Below are 23,058 nucleotides of genomic sequence, written 5' to 3'. Positions count from 1 at the left end.
CTGGTACAATCTGTCCTGTGCTTCTCGTGGCTTGTCGACTGGGACTGCCTGTCGTATCCAGTCTTCGACCTCTGGGCTGATCTGTCTTTTACAATAAACTACTCTACATCAACGGGTTATTGGGCTGGTACCCGATGACTGGTCTTCTCCGAAACCAGAACAACACAAGATCTAACCTGACAGATAGCTTAGGAATCTGTGGCCACTGAGAACAACTGCGGTGAGATGTATTAAGTGACTCGCAAGCTGCCATAACACCCACCATGAGGTCTTGCCTGCCAGACACCAGCACCTCACCCCCTCAGTGCCCCCCCCCCGACCTGCCAGACGCCAGCATCTCACCCCCTCAGTGCCCCTCGACCTGCCAGACACCAGCATCTCACACCCTCAGTGCCCCCCGATCTGCCAGACACCAGCATCTCACACCCTCAGTGCCCCCGACCTGCCAGACGCCAGCATCTCACACCTCAGTGCCCCCTGATCTGCCAGACACCAGCACCTCACCCCTCAGTGCCCCCACACCTGCCAGACGCCAGCATCTCACACCCTGTTCCCCCGACCTGCCAGACACCAGCATCTCACACCCTGTGTGCCCCCCCGACCTGCCAGACACCAGCATATCACACCCTCAGTGCCCCCACCGACCTGCCAGACACCAGCATCTCACCCCCTCAGTGCCCCCCGACCTGCCAGACACCAGCATCTCATCCCTTCAGTGCCCCCCGATCTGCCAGACACCAGCATCTCACACCCTCAGTGCCCCCCTCGACCTGCCAGACACCAGCATCTCACACCCTCAGTGCCCCCGACCTGCCAGACACCAGCATCTCCACCCCTCAGTGCCTCATACCCTCAGACCTGCCAGACACCAGCATCTCACACCCTCAGTGCACCCATCGACCCCTCAGTGCCCCTCGAGCCAGACACCAGCATCTCACCCCTCAGTGCCCCCTCGACCTACCAGACGCCAGCATCTCACCCCCTCAGTGCCCCCGATCTGCCAGACACCAGCATCTCACACCCTCAGTGCCCCCCACCCCCCGACCTGCCAGACACCAGCATCTCATCTCACCCCCTCAGTCCCCTCCCTCCCCTCCGACCTGCCAGACACCAGCATCTCACCCCCTTAGTGCCCCTGTACACCAGGGATAGTTAGCTGGGTGTGGTACATTGAGGCAACACTGTACACCAGGGATAGTTAGGTGGGTGTGGTACATTGAGGCCACACTGTACACCAGGGATAGTTAGCTGGGTGTGGTACATTGAGGCAACACTGTACGCCAGGGATAGTTAGCTGGGTGTGGTACAATGATGCAACACTGTACACCAGGGATAGTTGGCTGGGTGTGGTACAATGAGGCAACACTGTACACCAGGGATAGTTAGCTGAGTGTGGTACAATGAGGCAACACTGTACACCAGGGATAGTTAACTGGGTGTGGTACAATGAGGCAACACTGTACACCAGGGATAGTTAGCTGGGTGTGGTACAATGAGGCAACACTGTACACCAGGGATAGTTAGCTGGGTGTGGTACAATGAGGCAACACTGTACACCAGGGATAGTTAGCTGGGTGTGGTACAGGGATAGAGGCAACACTGTACACCAGGGATAGTTAGCTGGGTGTGGTACATTGAGGGATAACACACTGTACACCAGGGATAGTTAGCTGGGTGTGGTACATTGAGGCCACACTGTACACCAGGGATAGTTAGCTGGGTGTGGTACATTGAGGCCACACTGTACACCAGGGATAGTTAGCTGGGTGTGGTACAATGAGGCCACACTGTACACCAGGGATAGTTAGCTGGGTGTGGTACATTGAGGCCACACTGTACACCAGGGATAGTTAGCTGGGTGTGGTACATTGAGGCCACACTGTACACCAGGGATAGTTAGCTGGGTGTGGTACATTGAGGCCACACTGTACACCAGGGATAGTTAGCTGGGTGTGGTACATTGAGGCAACACTGTATACCAGGGGGGTAGTAGTTAGCTGGGTGTGGTACATTGAGGCAACACTGTACACCAGGGATAGTTAGCTGGGTGTGGTACATTGAGGCCACACTGTACACCAGGGATAGTTAGCTGGGTGTGGTGGTACATTTAGCTGGGGTGGTACAACACTGTACACCAGGGATAGTAGTTAGCTGGGTGTGGTACATTGAGGCAACACTGTACACCAGGGATAGTTAGCTGGGTGTGGTACAATGAGGCCACACTGTACACCAGGGATAGTTAGCTGGGTGTGGTACATTGAGGCCACACTGTACACCAGGGATAGTTAGCTGGGTGTGGTACAATGAGGCAACTCTGTACACCAGGGATAGTTAGCTGGGTGTGGTACAATGAGGCCACACTGTACACCAGGGATAGTTAACTGGGTGTGGTACATTGAGGCAACACTGTACACCAGGGATAGTTAGCTGGGTGTGGTACAATAAGGCAACACTGTACACCAGGGATAGTTAGCTGGGTGTGGTACATTGAGGCCACACTGTACACCAGGGATAGTTAGCTGGGTGTGGTACATTGAGGCCACACTGTACACCAGGGATAGTTAGCTGGGTGTGGTACATTGAGGCCACACTGTACACCAGGGATAGTTAGCTGGGTGTGGTACATTGAGGCCACACTGTACACCTGGGATAGTTAACTTTGTGTGGTACATTGAGGCAACACTGTACACCAGGGATAGTTAGCTGGGTGTGGTACAATGAGGTAACACTGTACACCAGGGATAGTTAGGTGGGAGTGGTACAATGAGGCAACAATGCCTCATGGTCAGGGTCACGTACTCGTGTTGTAATAATGTCACGGAAAACAGTCACGCTCAACCTGGTTTTGTTCCACATACTGTCAGCGCCATATATATCAGCATGATGTATATCTGTGTTTGCATGTATATCCTTTACATGTACCAGGAATAAGATACCACCACGTCATATAACGGGGGCCAGGACGACCGGGATTGTCTGCCCATGCAAATCTATAACATTTGGCAAGTCGACATGACTGCAGTTTTAAATGTTACAGTTCTGTAAAATGTTTAGTCTCCAAAACCAATGGAAGTTCCTTAGCTCCTTTACACGTTATTAACATAATTAAAGATTTATTCTTGTAAAACATTCATTTCAGAGACGAGATGTTAAGTCAGTGCATCCTGTACCTCTGAAATATCGATGTGTTTCCGGGCAAACAGTGCTGGTTTCTGCCCCAGATTTGTTCCATTTCTCCCAACCCCATATGCTATAGTAGGCTTACTCTTCGTCTCGGAAAATGTCTATTTTACATAGAAATACACAACTACATTTGAAACGAAAAGAACTTCCAATGAGATTGGCGCTTCGGAAACTGTGGAAAATGGAAACTGTTTTATGTAGGGCTTTTTGTGTTCAAGTGTTGTTGCTACTCTGACAAATGCTGCTTGACCCCATTTAGTAACCTTAATTAAAAAGACATCGCGATTCGGGAATGTGTCAGTGTGTATTTTGTGTGAGAGAAGTGGGATATTGGCACGGGAATTGCGCTACCTGCATGTAGTCTGGCTGTATGAACATAGCGTACAGAGTTTTCTAGTTAAACCCCGGAAGTAACATAGTTTAGATAACAGGTGATAGTGATGGGAGTACCACTCCTCATACAGGACACTGTGTCTGGGGGTACACCTGGTCGGCACGTGCATCTCAGTGGGATAGGGATGTCAGCATCGGCACCAGAATACTGCAGGTGCGAGAGCGAGTGAGTGAGTGTGTTTGGTTTTACGCCGCTTTTATCAATATTCCAGCAATCTCACGGCGGGGGACACTCCGTGCTTGGAACTTAACATCGGATACACTTTGGGTGCTGGAAATGTTAGCGACTACACAGAATATTGAAGGGACCTTACCGTTCTCTAGTGTGAGTGAGTGAGTTTGGTTTTACGCCGCTTTAATCAATATTCCGGCAATATCACGGCGGGGGACACCAGAAATGGGCTTCACATATTGTACCCAAGTGGGGAATCGAACCCGGATCTTCAGCGTTACGAGCGAACACCTTAACCACTAGCCTACCCCACCGCCCCTCATCCAATTGAAGGAAACACGGGTAGCGTTTGGTCAATAGCAGCGGAAAAGATGTGTAGGTTTTGGTCCTGTGCCGTGCCCGGATGCAGATCCTGATTTCGAGTCCCAGATTTTCAGAGAGTATAATATTACGTCTGTCTGCATCATTGTCTGTTTGACAGTTTGGTAAGCCTCCAGCACCAGGTCTGTGAGCGTTCTTCTTCCTGTAATAGAATATTTGAGATGTAGCTCACTAGTAGCCCTCTATTCTCCTGATGGTCAGTTTTCACCGTGTCTGATTGTCCAAAATCAAAACAAACAAAACAACAACAAAAAGCACCACCAACATTGCAGTCATACACGGTTTCTATAACCGTGTGTGTTTCCGTACATGTCATAAGTTATAATTTCCTGATCTACGAGGATAATAATGACACGGAAACACACTCAAGTAATGATCTTCGTGTTACGAGAATACAACAAGAGGGATCACAAATAATTTGAGGCACACAGTTTCATAAAAAAACCTTCCCCGGAAATATCCATGATCATGTTCAGTACATTTACCGAGTTGACGAGGCCAGTATGTACGTGTCCCAGTAACAGATGTGCTATATGTATGTAGGGAGCAGGGCAGACAGAACGGACCGTCATTACTATGAGTATATAGTACCAACAAGAAATAATGTTCACTTGATATGGGTAATGGCGATAAATGTATGTAATACTAATTTCAGTCCTGTAGATCAACATCTGATGTGTCAACGATGTTGTGCAGTAGTAAGCTGTTTCACCCAGGCCGCCATGTTTCCAGGAGGGTTGTTCAGTAGCTAGTTTTACGGTGGATGTTGAAATGCGCCTTCCTGTTATTGTACAGAAATCCGTTGACAATGGCCCAGATTTGAATCCATTACGCAATACAATTATTCTAATGAGGCGATCTTGTGGAGGTGATGATTTAAGGCATACCCAGCCCATGACTCTTTGCAAAATTTTGCCAAACATTCAGGCAATTCCGGATATATAGTCTGTCATACAGACCCTGAAACAAATTTATCCAAAATAGCCCATGCAAGTCTCGAATATGTGGCAAGTATAGATATCCACAGTTTCAGGCTGAAAATGAAGAAAGTCTCTGGGTTCCTTTTCATTGTATTTTATTATTAAAATTTAGGAACCGATTTTTCTGTAAAACATATTCTTTTCAGAGACTAGATGTTAGTCTACTCCGGATACTGGCACCCCCAATCCATATCCCAATAACTCGCCATTTTGTATGTTATTTGATCCTGTATCGGAAGCATTGTGAAGATTGTGCTTGGCTCAGTGTCATCAATGATTTGAGTTAACCTACAGGTGTACACACTTTGGCCTCTGTGTGCACTTGTACCACGTGCTGTTCGTCCAGTACTCGAAATTTAATTGTGATCAGATATTCAGATAAGATGCATCGCCACTGTATTGTGAATTTGCACCTAAACGATGAATAAATTCCAGTCACAACGTATACATTGCACGTTCATGACACTCACTTGGAATGTCATGGAGTGCGCCTGATATGTACTGACTGACTGCTTGAGTATGGTTGTACGCCGCTTTTAGCAATATTCCAGCAACATCACGGCGGGGGACACCAGAAATGGGCTTCACACATTGTACCCATGTGGGGATTCGAACCCGGGTTTTCAGCGTGACGAGCCAACTCTTTAACCACTAGGCTACCCCACCGCCCCCCTGATATATACAGTGACATTGCCAACAGTTACTCAAGACCCGAGTATGTATGACGTGAGGTCAAGTATGACCCGGGAGACAAGTAAGCAGTCGCTGTATGTAAACATATGAACCACATCCTGGTATTGACTACTTGGCGCCTGGTGTTCAAGGCTGGTGAAGCAGCTATGTATCAGATATCGACATTGGATTGTCCGTCGTTGTTGTACACGTCTCTGTGTGGTACAGCTGTGTCTACTTCCTGTTGTACACCGCGGTTAACACACTGCCTTGATAGCTAGCAATGGTTGACTTATTATCTATAATACTTCCCGCATTGGCATCTACTGTGACTGTTTGACCCCTCCAAAACAATAGGTGTGTGGTATGAAAGTTTATAACAGTATGTGACATGCCTGCTTTAGTTTACACAAGCAGTTGACTGTGATACGGAAGAAAATAGCTTAACCTAGCATAGCATTTCCTAACCATAAAATGATAAATATCGGAATATAGAGATGGATTTACAGCACTGCATTGTTCACTCAATGAAACAGCCTATCCGAGCCTGACAAAATGTTGACTTTCGCATCCTATCAGCACTTCTTATCGAACTTTATAGTCATCCTGCCGCCATAAATTAGATTATTGGATAATCCCGTCAGATAAAAGGATCCCGTGGTTTGTCAGGCAGTTGTGTTTGGGGTGACAATGCGGCGTTACGATGACGCCAAACGCCGTCCCGGACAGCGGCGGTAATGAGAGTGCTTACAGGGTTCAGACAGGGTTCACGGATGACAGGCCTCCTCTCTATCAGCTAGCAGGCATTGTCTACCAGCATGCACCTCCCCTGTCTTGCAATTATCATATTTGCTTTTCGGTATAATATTTGAAGAGGAAATATTGACCGAGTCTAGTATTTGGGCGGAAAATATTTGGAAGAGCATTTGGACAAGATTAAACAAATCATATGAAATCAAATATTTCTTTGAAGAACTGTTGACCATTTTTGTGGTGATTTGCTCGACTAGCTATCTTAACGAACAGAGACAGGCACTGAAGCACCTTTACGGCGTGGTTGTGTTAACAAGGTACTGAAGCACCTGTACGACGTTGTTGTGTTAACAAGGTACTGAAGCACCTGTACGACTTGGCTGTGTTAGCAAGGTACTGAAGCACCTGTACGACGTGGTTGTGTTAACAAGGCACTGAAGCACCTGTACGACTTGGTTGTGTTAACGAGGTACTGAAGCACCTGTACGTCTTGGTTGTGTTAACAAGGTACTGAAGCACCTGTACGTCGTGGTTGTGTTAATAAGGTACTGAAGCACCTGTACGTCGTGGTTGTGTTAACAAGGTACTGAAGCACCTGTACGACGTGGTTGTGTTAACAAGGTACTGAAGCACCTGTACGACGTTGTTGTGTTAACAAGGTACTGGAGCGCCTGTACGTCTTGGTTGTGTTAACAAGGCACTGAAGCACCTGTACGACGTTGTTGTGTTAACAAGGTACTGAAGCACCTGTACGAAGTTGTTGTGTTAACAAGGTACTGAAGCACCTGTACGACGTGTTTGTGTTAACAAGCTACTGAAGCACCTGTACGACGTGGTTGTGTTAACAAGGCACTGAAGCACCTGTACGACGTTGTTGTGTTAACAAGTTACTGAAGCACCTGTACGTCTTGGTTGTGTTAACAAGGTACTGAAGCACCTGTACGACATGGTTGTGTTATCAAGGTACTGAAGCACCTGTACGTCGTTGTTGTGTTAACAAGGTACTGAAGCACCTGTACGTCTTGGTTGTGTTAACAAGGTACTGAAGCACCTGTACGTCTTGGTTGTGTTAACAAGGTACTGAAGCACCTGTACGACTTGGTTGTGTCAACAAGATACTGAAGCACCTGTACGACTTGGTTGTGTTCAAGGTACTGAAGCACCTGTACGACTTGAGGTTAAGTCAAGTCATGGGAGCTTTTCATCTTCTGTGGGAATGATGGAAATATAGAAACAGGTAGCTTTACATCAGTTTAACCAACACATCAAATAAAACCAACACGTGTACTGCGTTTGAAATGAGCTACATTCTAACATTTTGACGACCGTTTCAAGGCCTATCATCGACCACCAAAAACCCTCGTTACACCCTTACCTTTATCTGTTATCAGCGGGGTTCCTGCATACATCACTCCGTTGATTACTCGCGGTGTACTCACGAATCATGCGAGGTCTGTTACAGTCGTTCACCAATCCGAACCATTTTTTTCAATTTTATGTCTTTACATAACGTATGCCTTTGAAACGACCTATCAGAAGAATGGAGAAACAGTCCAGGAATAGTTCAATCCGACTTCTACCCGAGTACCCGATAACCCGGGCTACTTCTTCATTCTTGGTCTGATTCAGCGTTTTAAGCATTCAAATGTACAAATATAATTCCAATGACTGTCAAATTGTTAAACTTACCTCAACGCACTCTCTCACAAAGTCACCTACCCACTTGCTCCTAACTTTTCCGAAGGCGCCAAGCTAAAGCCACATGCTGTCACAGAGAGATTCTTGACATGCCAAAGTTGGGTAGAAATCCCACATTCCTCCTATGACCCTTGATTTGGCATCACCATACTCGTGATCCAATTGTTCACCAAGTAGTAAAGTTCATCGTGCATCACTTTGGATAGCCTGTCATATAGATCCTGAAACACACACCTCATACAGCCCATGCAGGTCTAGAATTGGTCCCTTTTATAATATGTTATGAATATAATTCAGGAACTGTTTTGTGTAAAATATGTTCATTTCAGAGATGTTAGTGTACACGATCTCTCCCACAACAAAATGACACGTCATGGTGTAGCTGAAATATTTCAAAGTGGCCTTATACTCAGCTTGCTCAGACTCCCATTGTCTGTTATTGGGTACTTGACCCAAGCATTACGTTCGATAAGAAACATTCGATTATTTTCGACTGTTAATCGTCAAACACACTGTGTGTGTAACATATGTTATATTAGGGTTTACACGTTCTTAGTAAAGTACAGATTCTAGTACTTTTTGGGTTGAGTCCCTTCCGGGATTCCAGATGTAAAAATTGAAAAGGATCCCCAGTAAGTTGGTAGATTGAAATCTAGACTTGCTTCATTTAGAACGTTAGTATTGCAGGGAGGGTAAGGCTGTACGGAAAATAATGTGGTTCAGTTGCTGTCAGACAGACTAACATGGAGGGTGCAGGCAGCGAGTGTAACGTGATGAATAACTTCAACATAGCCAAACTCATACATTCCTGTTTAAGAAGTGAGATCAAACACCCAGTACAAACCGCTGAGGTCGCGGTAACCCAATCCTGTAGTTAAAACCTTACACATGCTCTTTAATCATCAAATCAGCGGAGTTTTTATATGGTCCAAAACATCTTGGATACACTGGTAAATTATAATTAGTACCCAGGCTGATACTGCAGCGGTATACCACGCCATTGATACATACATGTGTACCGGTACAGATACTTAACGTGAAGGGTTGGCAGGGTGGCATAGCGGTTTGCTCGTCACACTGAAGACTCGCTAAGCTCACTCGCTCAATGTACCTGTGCCTACATCCTCATCAACCCACGTTTTATTGTTTGCTGAACCAATATGAAATATACTTTTGATTTTGTTGATGTTAGCTCCTTGAGTTGATGTTTTATGTATGATTGACGCATGCCTCTAATTCTTGAGTCTCAGTATGGCGTCATACTGACAACGTTGTACAACAATTCCCTACTTACAATGATATACTCCATGAGAAGAAACCAAGGGTAGTTGTGTCTTACTGTCCACTAGTTAATCTCCTTAGTGAACGTTTATGCACTTATGTATTGTATTTGGGTGTTTCACATTCCAATTTGCTTCCCATTCCATCCCATAATATGTGTTGCTAATGTGTTTCTAATTTCCAAAATATTCGTTTGTTTGTTGTTTAACGTCGAACTCCGCAATTTTCCAAACAAATGAAGGCATATTTGATCAATCTGGACAAACCAGTGTTTAACATGAAGAGCATCGATCTAAGGAACTGAGGTATGATTATATTTGTTCCTCGATCCCATTAGTCTCCTCTTTAGACAAGCTTTGGTTTCTGGGAATCAGTTCTCTTCAGGATGTTCATGAGTTTGACCTGTTACACTCGGCACTCTGTTACACGCGCCACCAGGGGATACAGCTTTTCCTCTTTGCGGAAAGGGGTGTGCACACAGCTTTTCCTCTTTGCGGAAAGGGGGGTGCACACTTCATTTTCACCCATTTTCACGAGAGTTTCAAATTGATCATTTTATAAACTTCAAGGACAGGACAGGGTGGGGTGCCCCCCCACACCCCCACCCCCACCCCACCCTCTGGATCCGCCTATGGCCACTGACTGGGACAGTGCTATTCCCTTGAGCTAATGGTCAGCTACAGTTTGACACCTCCTTTTCACTTTGAACACTGAGGTTTTTCTGTCTCCAATAGCAGGAGATTAACCTTGGTTTCAGTTTCTAAAATCTTTTGACAATGTGTAATTACCAGTCTACGGTCAGTGTGGCCAGCTGCACTCTTTATCTCACCTCATTACTCACCTGACTGACCAGCGGCCATACCTCACTGACCACTACAGCGCGCATCTGCAAATTGAGGTACACGTCAGGTACTTTCCTGAGGCACTTTTGGGAGGGGACGTAATGTAGGCAGGTGGGGAGAGAAACAGTTTCCTCTGTGTTAGACATATTCGGGGATATCACGTGGGAAGACTTTTAAGTGCGGATGGATAGGGATGATGTTTGGATACAGGAACAGCCCTTCTATTGTCAAAGGGTTGAGAGAGACCCAGAGCAGAACACGAGAGACTAGATCAACAGATCAGGGAGTTAAACACACTGGCGACAACAAACGGGAAATCATTTCTGACTAAATACCGGTTTCCTTACCTGTCTGAGAATTCCAAGAACACCAGTATGCATAAGGTATGGCATCATCAAATCAATTATCATTATCGAGGCGAATCTGATATTCGAACCTGTGGTTTTCGGATGATTTCACTGTAAAGGGACGCAACTCTACTGAAGGAGTTGGCCTAGGTATATATATATAAAAATGGTCAATCACGTGTACCTAAAGGAATAAATATTTTAAAAAGCATGGACAAAACAACATTATTTAATTCATCAAACAACAACAGTGAACTATCATTTCAAGTTGCTACTATTGACTGTATATTGATTGGATCAAAATGTACAGTGAATGGCCGTTGGGGTAGGTGTGTTGAAATCCCGCGGACAACCATTGCCGCCAGAAATCCAGATACATACCAACCGACTCTGTGTATGTGGGCATTTGTATCATAAGTATTGATCGGGTAGAAAGTTGATATTAAAAAGCTGAGGATTTCACCTGAAACCTTAAACATGAAATCATCCCTGGAGACCTATCAGACAGGCTATCGTGCTCTGTGAGTCAAGGCGAGAGACAATGTAGTATGTGAAGTCGTATGAGTTATCTACCAGATACTGTAAGGGGTTTATTATTACGTTATGCCAAATCAGTTGTTTTAGTGGTGTACGCGGGATGTGCTGTTATTACCTCTTAATGGTTCAGTCAGGCTTGACCGTCTACACGTACAAGGCAATGTAGTGTCTGGCACTTGCGATATCATGCATCCCATTTGTCTCATTTCGTTATACTATTTTTTGTACATCAGTGGGGCCTGGTTGGTCGACAAATATGTTGGTTTATTGTCTGCATCCAGTTTTGCTAGACATGTCAGTGTGTGTGTGTAAACTATAGCCTGTATACGGAGAGCTGACAAATCCAGGTAATGCATATGTGAATCTATGAATGACGAGTAGATGACTCATATGATGAAACCTTAGTTATTGCGTTTTGCATCGCTGTGTAAGTCTATACCAAGGTCGTCAGTATATTCATTATTGGATATTTATATAGCGCACATATCCAAGCACTAGTGCATGCTCATGGCGCTGAAGCCTCACACGTCATCCCAGCTTTTTACCGCCTCCGTGGTGTAGTGGTTAGAGCGTCCTCCCGGAGAGCGGAAAGTCGCGGGTTCGATCCCCGACCGCGTCATACCAAAACACGTTAAAATATGGTACTTGTTGGTCCCTGCCTGGCGCTCGGCATTATGGGTACAACAAGGACTGGTCGGCTCGGAGTCAGTATAATGTGTCTGAGTGGGGTATTCCTGCTTCACTGCGGCATGGTATCTCAGTGGGCTAGCACTATAAACCCAGGTGAAGTCTGGACTAGTACAAGCAGCCGCACATACACATACACACGCATGCACGTCGTCATATGAGCGAAATATTCTCAAGCACGACGTAAAACCCAATGTCACCTCACCTCACCTCATCCCAGCTTTAACAAATCAGATGCTATTCTTCATTTCGAAACCATGCGCCTACTCCCGGAAGTATTTCTGAAACCAGTCGACAGCCTCGTAGAAAAAGCTATAACCGGTTTAGTTTTTTTTCTGTTGCATCGTCCTAGACGATGATATCCTTGGCTGGTACATGCATGTAAACCGGCAGAACATACGCTTCTGGGGCTGTGACATGGCGCACACTGTCAGGGTGTAGACTGGCCTGTTTAGTCACGGTTCAGCTGCAGGCACAAAACTCAGTCATCTGTGAATTATTAAATGGTCGCGGAACGTTGGATATCATATATCGAGGTTTTAGGTGTATCTAGAAAATTTAAGTTTAACTGTGTGTGACTAGTTGTCAAAGAGGAATTCAATCGCACTATTGACAAGCTTATAGTATAGTAGCATATTTGAACACTTGATGCCTTTGGGAAGGGATCAGAAGTAACATGTTATACTCGGAACAACACATTGTCTACGGGGCGGTAGAGTAGCCTAGTGGTTAAAGCGTCCGCTCGTCACGCCGAAGACCCGGATACGATTCCCCACATGGGTGCAATGTGTGAAGCCCATTTCTGGTGTCCCCGCCGTGATATTGCTGAAATATTGCTAAAAGCGGCGTAAATCCAAATCCACTCACTCACTCACTTTCTCTACAAACTAGCAGTTCTGGTACTTATATTAGGTTTACTCCAATCTTAGATTCCAAACCATACTCTCAGAGTGAGGAACCCAATCGCTGATTTTGTGCCTTACTTGATACCATATATACCACATGTTACAGTTGACAACATACGTTTCAAATACCTTTTCAGGCTGAACAGCAGCGTATCTTTACTGTTATATAACGTCTACAGCCTGCAGCAATCAACCGTGTGTCGAGTGACGCGAAGTCTGCTGTTGGTCGGGTATTTGAGCTTCACTACCACGGCAGTAGAAACACTCGTGTTTCAGATCCGCCCTGGCTTTCAAGTGATGCTTGCAGCATCCGCCGTCGGAAAGTGAGGGGGTGCAGTTTTAACACTGAATCAGTTTCGAGGAAATGTGTCTGTAAATCCAGGTGTTGGCTGAATGGCGGTGGTCGCTGGGTCATCACAGTCACAACGTCTGCGTTACATAGGTCACCGACAGATTCTGTACAACCTGTTTTTGAACGAATTACGGTGACACGCTATTTATATAAGGAACCGTGCTTTCTGGAAAGGGTTTGTGGTCGTGTGCTGTCTGTATCACAGCAGGGAAGTCCACGAGTTAAGTGAGAGAGTTAACATGTCACATCTGCCGGGTTTCAGCCACATGGTGTTATACATTGACTAAACGCACTTACACTACCCCGATCCCCTGACGGTACAGCCCATAATAATCTCACTTATCAGTTTTTGTTTCCAGTTAATAGGCAGATTTTTACAATTTAGGTTCATGTAGAGGCAGTGGTTTACAATCTAGGTTCATGTAGAGACAGTGGTTTACAATCTAGGTTCATGTAGAGACAGTGGTTTACAATCTAGGTTCATGTAGAGACAGTGGTTTACAATCCGGGTTCATGTAGAGACAGTGGTTTACAATCTAGGTTCATGTAGAGAGAGTGGTTTACAATCTAGGTTCAATGGTTCATGTAGAGACAGTGGTTTACAATCTAGGTTCATGTAGAGACAGTGAGACAGTGGTTTTACAATCTAGGTTCATGTATGGTTTACAATCTAGGTTCATGTAGAGACAGTGGTTTACAATCTAGGTTCATGTAGAGACAGTGGTTTACAATCTAGGTTCATGTAGAGACAGTGGTTTACAATCTAGGTTCATGTTGAGGCAGGGGTTTACAATCTAGGTTCATGTTGAGACAGGGGTTTACAATCTAGGTTCATGTTGAGGCAAAGGTTTGCAATCTAGGTTCATGTTGAGACAGGGGTTTACATGCCTAACAGTAAACGTCAGCTGGTTATTTGGAGGCAAAACCTCATCATATTGTAACAAACAACCCCTCTGATGCTGATATCACAGTGTTCCCAGTCCAGTGTATGGATTCAGCACAACATCCGCTGCTGACTGTAGCAGCCCTCATCAAACTGGGTTTGTTTAGTGAACACCCAGATACAACGCTGAGTGAACTACAAGGTGATGTACCGCACACTGGTTCTCCACTGTACAGCATGCCGCGATTGGAGGCTGCCATTAATTTATGGCAGTATAAACTTTATTACTAGCGTTTACTGTGAGCTGTTGGGTGGTCAGTTGTTCATATACGGCCTGGGGTGTCAGATCCAGCAGATGACACTTGTTTTATTTGCTAAGAAATGGTTAATAAGTTGCCAACTGCTTGTTGATGTAGATTCAGAGTGAAGGTTAGTATGGTGAAATTGATCTCGAGATATCCATAGCATAATCAACAGACAGTGACTATTGGCTCACCACATGCGTAGTGACGTTACCATGTGTATGAGTATTTAGGCTAATGAATGTATTTCAGCTTGTGTTCGTCGGTACACTTGCAATCCTCTCTGTTCGTGTATATTACATGTAGTAGTGCATCCACGGTATAACGAACGGTTCGGTGTTACCGTCTCTTTTCTCTTGGTTCACGTCCAAAGCAACGTGAAATCCAACTCACTCACTCACTGCACTCTGGGCCAGACCTTGCTGATACCCGAAGAATTTATCTTCAGTAACCCATGCTTGTCGTAAGAGGCGACTAACGGGATCGGGTGGTCAGGCTCGCTGACTTGGTTGACATATGTCATCGTATCAAAATGCGTAGATTGATGCTCATGCTGTTGATCACTAGATTGTCTTATCCACACTCGATTATTTACAGACCGCCGCCACATAGCTGGAATATTGCTGAGTGCGGCGTTAAACAACAACCAACCAACCTTGCTGTATGTTATCAGCACCTGCCGTGTGACGCTTGTCTGGTGGACGCGCAAAGGTGTGCTGTACCGATAGAAGGGATCACACTTAATCACTGCTTCCACCTGATCAACGTGATATAACGGTGGTCTGTGTTGACCTACGGCTAACGATACTAGGCGTGAAAGTGGCAGGGTCCAGCCGCTATAACCATCGCTTTGATGACATCCACTGTGACTGTGTTTGTGTCGAGGATCTGCTGACCTTGACGGCTGCTCCTATATTCCTTTCATCGGAGTAATTGCCTCGGCGTTTAACAATGGCTGTAGATAATGTTACCGAGATACCTGACATCAGGTACAGGCAAGATAGTACACCAATACGTCCCACATCTGTCAACGTCGTTTAACAATGTCACTTCTAAGGAACGTACAAAATCAGTTATCAGACTATGCATCGCGTTTGATAGGCGTTACCAGATTAGCAGTTATCATGTGCCATCAGTTATCACACGGTGTCGGTTATCGGACTACATTTAGCATCATGTCAGTTATCAGCAACCCATATTTTTCATGGTATTAATAGTAGCATAGGAACTTATCGAAACCTCAATTTACCTTACTATCTGGGCAAACCGACCCTCAGGTTATAATTAAATGGCAAATCTAAACGCCAAAAGAACGAAAAACTGTAGTTTGGTTAGATAATCAAACATGGCAACAAACTGACTGATATTATAGTGATGATAACTATGTTGTATGACGTTTAAAAGTGCAGTCATTTTCAATATTCTGGCATGAAAACCCCAAGAAATTACAGGTATCGATAACCGAGTACAATGCCAATATCTGGTGTAACCTGTACCAACTGTTTGGGTATTGTTTGGGTTGTTGTGTAACGGCGCGCTCAGCAATATTCCAGTATAGTGGCGGTCTATGAATAATCGAGTCTGGACCAGACAATCCAGTGATCAACATCATGAGCATCGATATCGATCCGCACATTTTGACTATCTCATAACATTCTAGACCATCTAATAACATTCTAGACCATCTAATAACATTCTAGACCATCTAATAACATTCTAGACCATCTAATAGCATTCCGTCTCAGTTATCCGACTGACTTTCACACCCCGTATCCGTTTTCAGACTCTTTTAGCCTCCTCTTAGTCCTCTTATCAGTTGTCAGGCTATCAATTAACATACGTCATAAAAAATAGACTAATTAGCAGTATGATAAACCATGGAACATGTTCATTTATAGTCTGACTATTCACAGAACATGCTAACCATCAGCCTCATAACGCATAGAACTTGCTAATTAATAGTCTGACTATTCACAGAACAGCCTGTAAAACTTGCAACAGCCTTATAACGCATAGAACTTGCTAATTAATAGTCTGACTATTCACAGAACATGTTAACCAACAGCCTTATAACGCATAGAACTTGCTAATTAATAGTCTGACTATTCACAGACCATGTTAAAGCAACAGCCTTATAACGCATAGAACTTGCTAATTAATAGTCTGACTATTCACAGAACATGCTAACCAACAGCCTTATAACGCATAGAACTTGCTAATTAATAGTCTGACTATTCACAGAACATGTTAAAGCAACAGCCTTATAACGCATAGAACTTGCTAATTAATAGTCTGACTATTCACAGAACATGCTAACCAACAGCCTTATAACTTTATGGTCATGTAAGATATACGTGCTTCTATGATGGTCTTGTATGATACGCGTGCTTCGATAATGGTCATGTAAGATACGCGTGCTTCGATAATGGTCATGTAAGATACACGTGCTTCTATAATGGTCATGTAAGATACGCGTGCTTCTATAATGGTTATGTAAGATACGCGTGCTTCTATAATGGTCATGTAAGATACACGTGCTTCTATAATGGTCATGTAAGATACGCGTGCTTCTATAATGGTCATGTAAGATACGCGTGCTTCTATAATGCGTGCTTCTATAATGGTCATGTAAGATACGCGTGCTTCTATAATGGTCATGTAAGTGCTTCTATAATGGTCATGTATGATACGTGCTTCTATAATGGTCAGATACACGTGCTTCTATAATGGTCATGTAAGATACGCGTGCTTCTATAATGGCCATGTAAGATACACGTGCTTCTATAATGGTCATGTAAGATACACGTGCTTCTATAATGGTCATGTAAGATACGCGTGCTTCTATAATGGTCATGTAAGATACACGTGCTATAATGGTCTATAATGATGGTCATGTAAGATACACGTGCTTCTATAATGGTCATGTAAGATACACGTGCTTCTATAATGGTCATGTAAGATACACGTGCTTCTATAATGGTCATGTAAGATACACGTGCTTCTATAATGGTCATATAAGATACACGTGCTTCTATAATGGTCTTATAAGATACACACGATTCTATAATGGTCATACAAGATACACGTGCTTCTATAATGGTCATGTAAGATACACGTGCTTCTATAATGGTCTTGTAAGATTCACGTGCTTCTATAATGGTCATATAAGATACACGCGATTCTATAATGGTCTTGTAAGATACACGTGCTTCTATAATGGTCATGTAAGATACACGCGATTCTATAATGGTCATGTAAGATTCACGTGCTTCTATAATGGTCTTGTAAGATTCACGTGCTTCTATAATGGTCTTGTAAGATACACACGATTCTATAATGGTCTTATAAGATTCACGTGCTTCTAAAATGGTCATGTAAGATACACGTGCTTCTATAATGGTCATGTAAGATACACGTGCTTCTATAATGGTCATGTAAGATACACGTGCTTCTATAATGGTCATGTGAGATACACGTGCTTCTATAGTGGTATTGTAGATTCACGTGTTTTCATAATGGTCTTGTAAGATTCACGCGCACCTATAATGGTATTGTAAGATTCACGTGCTCCTATAATGGTCTTGTCTGATACACGTGCTCCTATAATGGTCTTGTAAGATTCACGTGCTCCTATAACGGTCTTGTAAGATTCACGTGCTCCTATACTGGTCTTGTGTGATACACGTGTTTCTATAATGATATGGTCTTGTAAAACACACGCGCTACTATAAAGGTCTTGTATGATAGACCGTGTTTCTATAACGATAGACATATCTATCTCGGTTCCGGGGTTTATATGTTCATCTGCCAAGGATGAGCGTCGGATTCCTTATACTGTAGACTAATGCTTTGTCTCTCAATATATATAGTTTTGATGGTAACAAACAAGCCCATTTAAATTGAAAAGGAGCCCGAGGGAGACCAGAGATTCAGAACCTGAACCAGAGGGAATATTTAGCACTGCAGAGAGGGCTTGACAGTAGGGGAAATAATGTGAGACAGACCACTTATACTGCTGCAATACTCGGTGTGCGATGTGTCCTGCGATCATGCATAGTTGCAGGGTTGTGTTCTCAGTTCAAGTATATCTGCACTGCATGTCAGACTGAGGGCTGCACTGAGGGCTGACCCTTGTCACAGGGAATCTAGATCCGGAATGATATCTTACTGAATCCACCCTAAAACGATGGGGATCCCCAGCAGAGTGAAGACCGCGATGTCGGGATAAGACATCAGCTCAATTTGGTTCTCATCTTGATTTGTCTTTAGGAATGCAAGCTATTCATGGCGGTGAGACGCCCAGTTGCCTAGATCTGATATCCCACCACGGGATCAGATTTCGGTGTGTGTGTGTGTGTGTGCGTGCGTGCGTGCGTGCGTGTGTCTGTACGTTTGTGCTTCTCTTTTACTCTCTCTCTCTCTCTCTCTCTCTCTCTCTCTCTCTCTCTCTCTCTCTGTTGAGGAAGCGGTCGCAAAAGGCAATGTGAGAATTCTAGCATCCACAGCGTTGATGACCTACATTGTACAAATTAGACCACTTAATCTTTATCTCCATCCCTGTTGTAAAGATTGGTAGGTAGGTAGAAGTGTAACCGTAATCATCATTTCCATCATGACACCGCCTGGAGTGGGGATGTCTGGAGAACCCGACCTCAGTACTCAAGTATACTCACCATATAAGCGCGTATCGAACATCAACATTCAACATGAAGCTAACGGGGGAATAACCCCAGCCTTACATGTATAGCATGATTACATTAGATAGACTACATAGATGTAAATATATTGTCAACATGTTGTCGGACCGAGAAGTAGGTTATACATCCTTCACCTTATATTTACCGAGGTCACGGTCACAGGGGCGAGATTACACTATCCCAACAACAAGTAAACATGTACGTACTTTCACGCTGATAATGTTGCATTGAACTCTGCAGATAAGAATCTTGATCTATTTCATTTGCGCACTGTAAATAACTTTTATCGTAAAGCCGTGTATCTAAAAAATATTCTGGCTGAAATTAGACCCTATCCTCTGTACCTATGTCGGTGTTATCGTGTGGCCTTCTAAACTGCATTTACAGATTTGTTGTGGGTTGTGAAACTTGATAGACAATCTACAAGTAGTCCACGAAGCACCGTAAAATCTCAGCGCATGTGTCAAGAAGATGGAGATGTAATCAATGCCTACCCAGATATCTTTGTTGTGAAGATAGCAGAGGAAATATTTGACACTTGACCCTAGACAAGGTGGTAATTTATAAGACCTAGCTGCATATTTAACAAGCGTGACAACTGGTGATTAATCAAAGCATGGGTGATGGGTTCTGTGAGAGGCATGGGTATTTCTGGAAACGAGAGAGTGACAATGTGTTTTTATTTTCCCCGATGTACGGCTATATGATGAACAGGTTAATGCACGCACGCACACTAGTGGTGTTCCGATTAATTGAAATAATCGAAGATTGGTCGCAGTGACCAAACGACCAAGCAATCAATCACATTTTCACATCATCGAACACAAACGATTTTGGAACTACTGTTTTAGTGTTTGAAACACTTGACGATGGAACATATCTTAGAAGTTGTCAGGGCCTGAAAACATGTTAAATTCTTAGAAAACTCACTTCACTTGCTGAAACGTCATGACTGAATATTTGTTGAAGACTCCAGGAAGTTTATGTTCATGATATATTACTCATCACTTTAAAGTAGCAAGTTGCATCATGTTATACATATCTACAATAACAACCTTGATAGGAAAATCTGAAAAATGGCGCTAACCAATTTTTTTCGATGATTGTTCGTTGGTAATGAAGCAATCATCAATTATGAGATTTCAACCAATTCCCAACACTAACGCGCGCGCGCACACTCACACACACACACACACACACACACACACACACAAATGATTACTGAATATCAGAGACTGTACTATATACAGTGTGACGCGATGCTTTCTGCGCATGGAAGTACACATTTGTTCAAGATATAATTCACCAAAACTATGACACGGGATATAAATCTCCACCAGCAATACATAAATTTCCGAAAGCGAAACATCATACGATAGCGGGCCTGGGCAACAAGTATTTTAGTTTGACATTAGAAATCCTCATGTATGTGAATCTGTTAAAAGACCAAAATGGGTAAAACTATTTCATTAACACAAATCCTTAATATAAAACCTCCAGCCGAAAAGGGGTATCCCCATGTATACATTTAGCTGATACACTAATACACTTTTGTAGCGTTTAGACGTTGTCATAGTTACACAACTATCACCACTGTCAATGAGGTCAGGAAAGGCTATGACCAAAGGTGACCAACAAGGTCTACATCTTGGCTCTTCCAACTCAACTGTTATGTAATAAGATCTAACATCATTACCAAGAGTAAAACAACGGACGTTGTAAAATTTAAGTATATGTTGTTCAGTCAAAAAGGAATGTGTTCTATTGTTCCATTTTCAAGTTCTTCAACTTCATAAGTTCCTAAGAGCGAAAGCCTGCTTCCATAAGCAGAGGTAGTCAACCCATTCTCCATCTACAGCAGCATTGGGCGTGTACCTGCCAACTCCTCATTCCACTCCCAGTTGTGGATTGTAGATGTGCATGGATTTTCTGTTGTGCCCAAAATAACCGCGCCGCTGGTGAAACACTGAATTATGTAACGGATGTCATTGAGAGTGATACAAATCATTCTGTTCATTTGATACACATTTTATTCTTCATTTGATACAACCCAGATTGTGCATTTGATACAAACCAGATTGTTCATTTGGTACAAACCAGATTGTTCATTTGATACAAACCAGATTGTTCATTTGATACAAACCAGATTGTTCATTTGATACAAACCAGATTGTTCATTTGATACAAACCAGATTGTTCATTTGATACAAACCAGATTGTTGCATTTGATACAACCCAGATTGTTCATTTGATACAACCAGATTGTTCTTTGATACATTGTTCATTTGATACAAACCATTTGATACAAACCAGATTCATTTGATACAAACCAGATTGTGCATTTGATACAACCCAGATTGTTCATTTGATTCCAGATTGTTTATTTGATACAAACCAGATTGTTCATTTGATATACAAACCAGATTGTTCATTTGATACACATTTTCATTCAACTCATTTGATACAACCCAGATTGTTTATTTGATACAACCCAGATTGTTCATTTGGTACAACCCAGATTGTTCATTTGGTACAACCCAGATTGTTTATTTGGTACAACCCAGATTGTTTATTGGATACAAACCAGATTGTGCATTTGGTACAAACCAGATTGTTCATTTGGTACAAACCAGATTGTGCATTTGGTACAAACCAGATTGTGCATTTGATACAACCCAGATTGTGCATTTGATACAAACCAGATTGTTCATTTGATACAACCCAGATTGTTCATTTGATACAACCCAGATTGTTCATTTGATACAAACCAGATTGTTCATTTGGTACAAACCAGATTGTTTATTTGATACAAACCAGATTGTTCATTTGGTACAAACCAGATTGTTCATTTGGTACAACCCAGATTGTTCATTTGATACAAACCAGATTGTTCATTTGATACAAACCAGATTCTTCATTTGATACAAACCAGATTGTTCATTTGATACAAACCAGATTGTTCATTTGATACAAACCAGATTGTTCATTTGATACAAACCAGATTGTTCATTGGATACAAACCAGATTGTTCATTTGATACAAACCAGATTGTTCATTTGATACAAACCAGATTGTTCATTTGATACAACCCAGATTGTTCATTTGATACAAACCAGATTGTTCATTTGATACAAACCCAGATTGTTTATTTGATACAAACCAGATTGTTCATTTGGTACAAACCAGATTGTTCATTTGATACAACCCAGATTGTTCATTTGATACAAACCAGATTGTTCATTTGATACACATTTTATTCTTCATTTGATACAAACCAGATCGTTCATTTGATACAAACCAGATTGTGCATTTGATACAACCCAGATTGTTCATTTGGTACAACCCAGATTGTTCATTGGATACAAACCAGATTGTTCATTTGATACAAACCAGATTGTTCATTTGATACAAACCAGATTGTTCATTTGATACAACCCAGATTGTTTATTGGATACAAACCAGATTGTTCATTTGGTACAACCCAGATTGTTTATTGGATACAAACCAGATTGTGCATTTGGTACAAACCAGATTGTTCATTTGATACAAACCAGATTGTTCATTTGGTACAACCCAGATTGTTCATTTGTCTGGAACATATTGCTGCCCACCTATTACGACAGACGCCCACGTCCGTGAGGACATAGCTTTTGTCAATCAAACGTTTAACATCAGATTCTCTTTACGCTTGCAATGATTTTCATGGACACCGGGCGGTCAGTTGGGTTTTACACATCGTACCCGTGTGGGTAACGGAACACGGGTATTTGGTGTGACAAACGAACACGCTATCCACTGCCCTATGTACAGATAGGTATATCATAAAACCAACGTCAGTTTTACACAGTAGACCCAGCGCTCTTTCCCTCCGTTCGTTAAAAATACTAGGCGTAGAAAATGTACTTGGTGCATTTGTGAGACTTAAGGTCATTTATTAACTCGTGAGAGACACACATCACACAAGTTGGCTTTTGATAACAAACTGATGTGTGA

At 43.1% G+C, this 23,058-nt stretch overlaps 2 protein-coding genes across 4 annotated transcripts in view; both read left to right on the top strand.

Annotated features, from left to right (window-relative positions):
- The window catches only part of LOC124261990 (DNA damage-regulated autophagy modulator protein 1-like), a 75,550-nt gene that overhangs the window by 23,508 nt on the left and 28,984 nt on the right, over positions 1 to 23,058 (top strand). The window lies entirely within an intron of this gene.
- Positions 264 to 1,130, top strand: LOC124262058 (vegetative cell wall protein gp1-like). The gene has a single exon (XM_046696481.1). It carries the CDS (start codon positions 264 to 266, stop codon positions 1,128 to 1,130), a length of 867 nt encoding a protein of 288 aa, XP_046552437.1.

Source organism: Haliotis rubra, unplaced genomic scaffold (genome assembly GCF_003918875.1).
Source record: "Haliotis rubra isolate DU_JTF1 unplaced genomic scaffold, ASM391887v1 Scf82, whole genome shotgun sequence".
NCBI lineage: Eukaryota > Metazoa > Mollusca > Gastropoda > Lepetellida > Haliotidae > Haliotis > Haliotis rubra.
Note: the sequence above shows the minus strand (reverse complement) of the source record. Positions and strands in the feature narration are given on the sequence as shown.

What these genes read in the sequence shown, in the direction of transcription:
- LOC124262058 (XM_046696481.1), top strand. Translation starts at nt 264, where the DNA reads ATGAGGTCTTGCCTGCCAGACACCAGCACCTCACCCCCTCAGTGCCCC.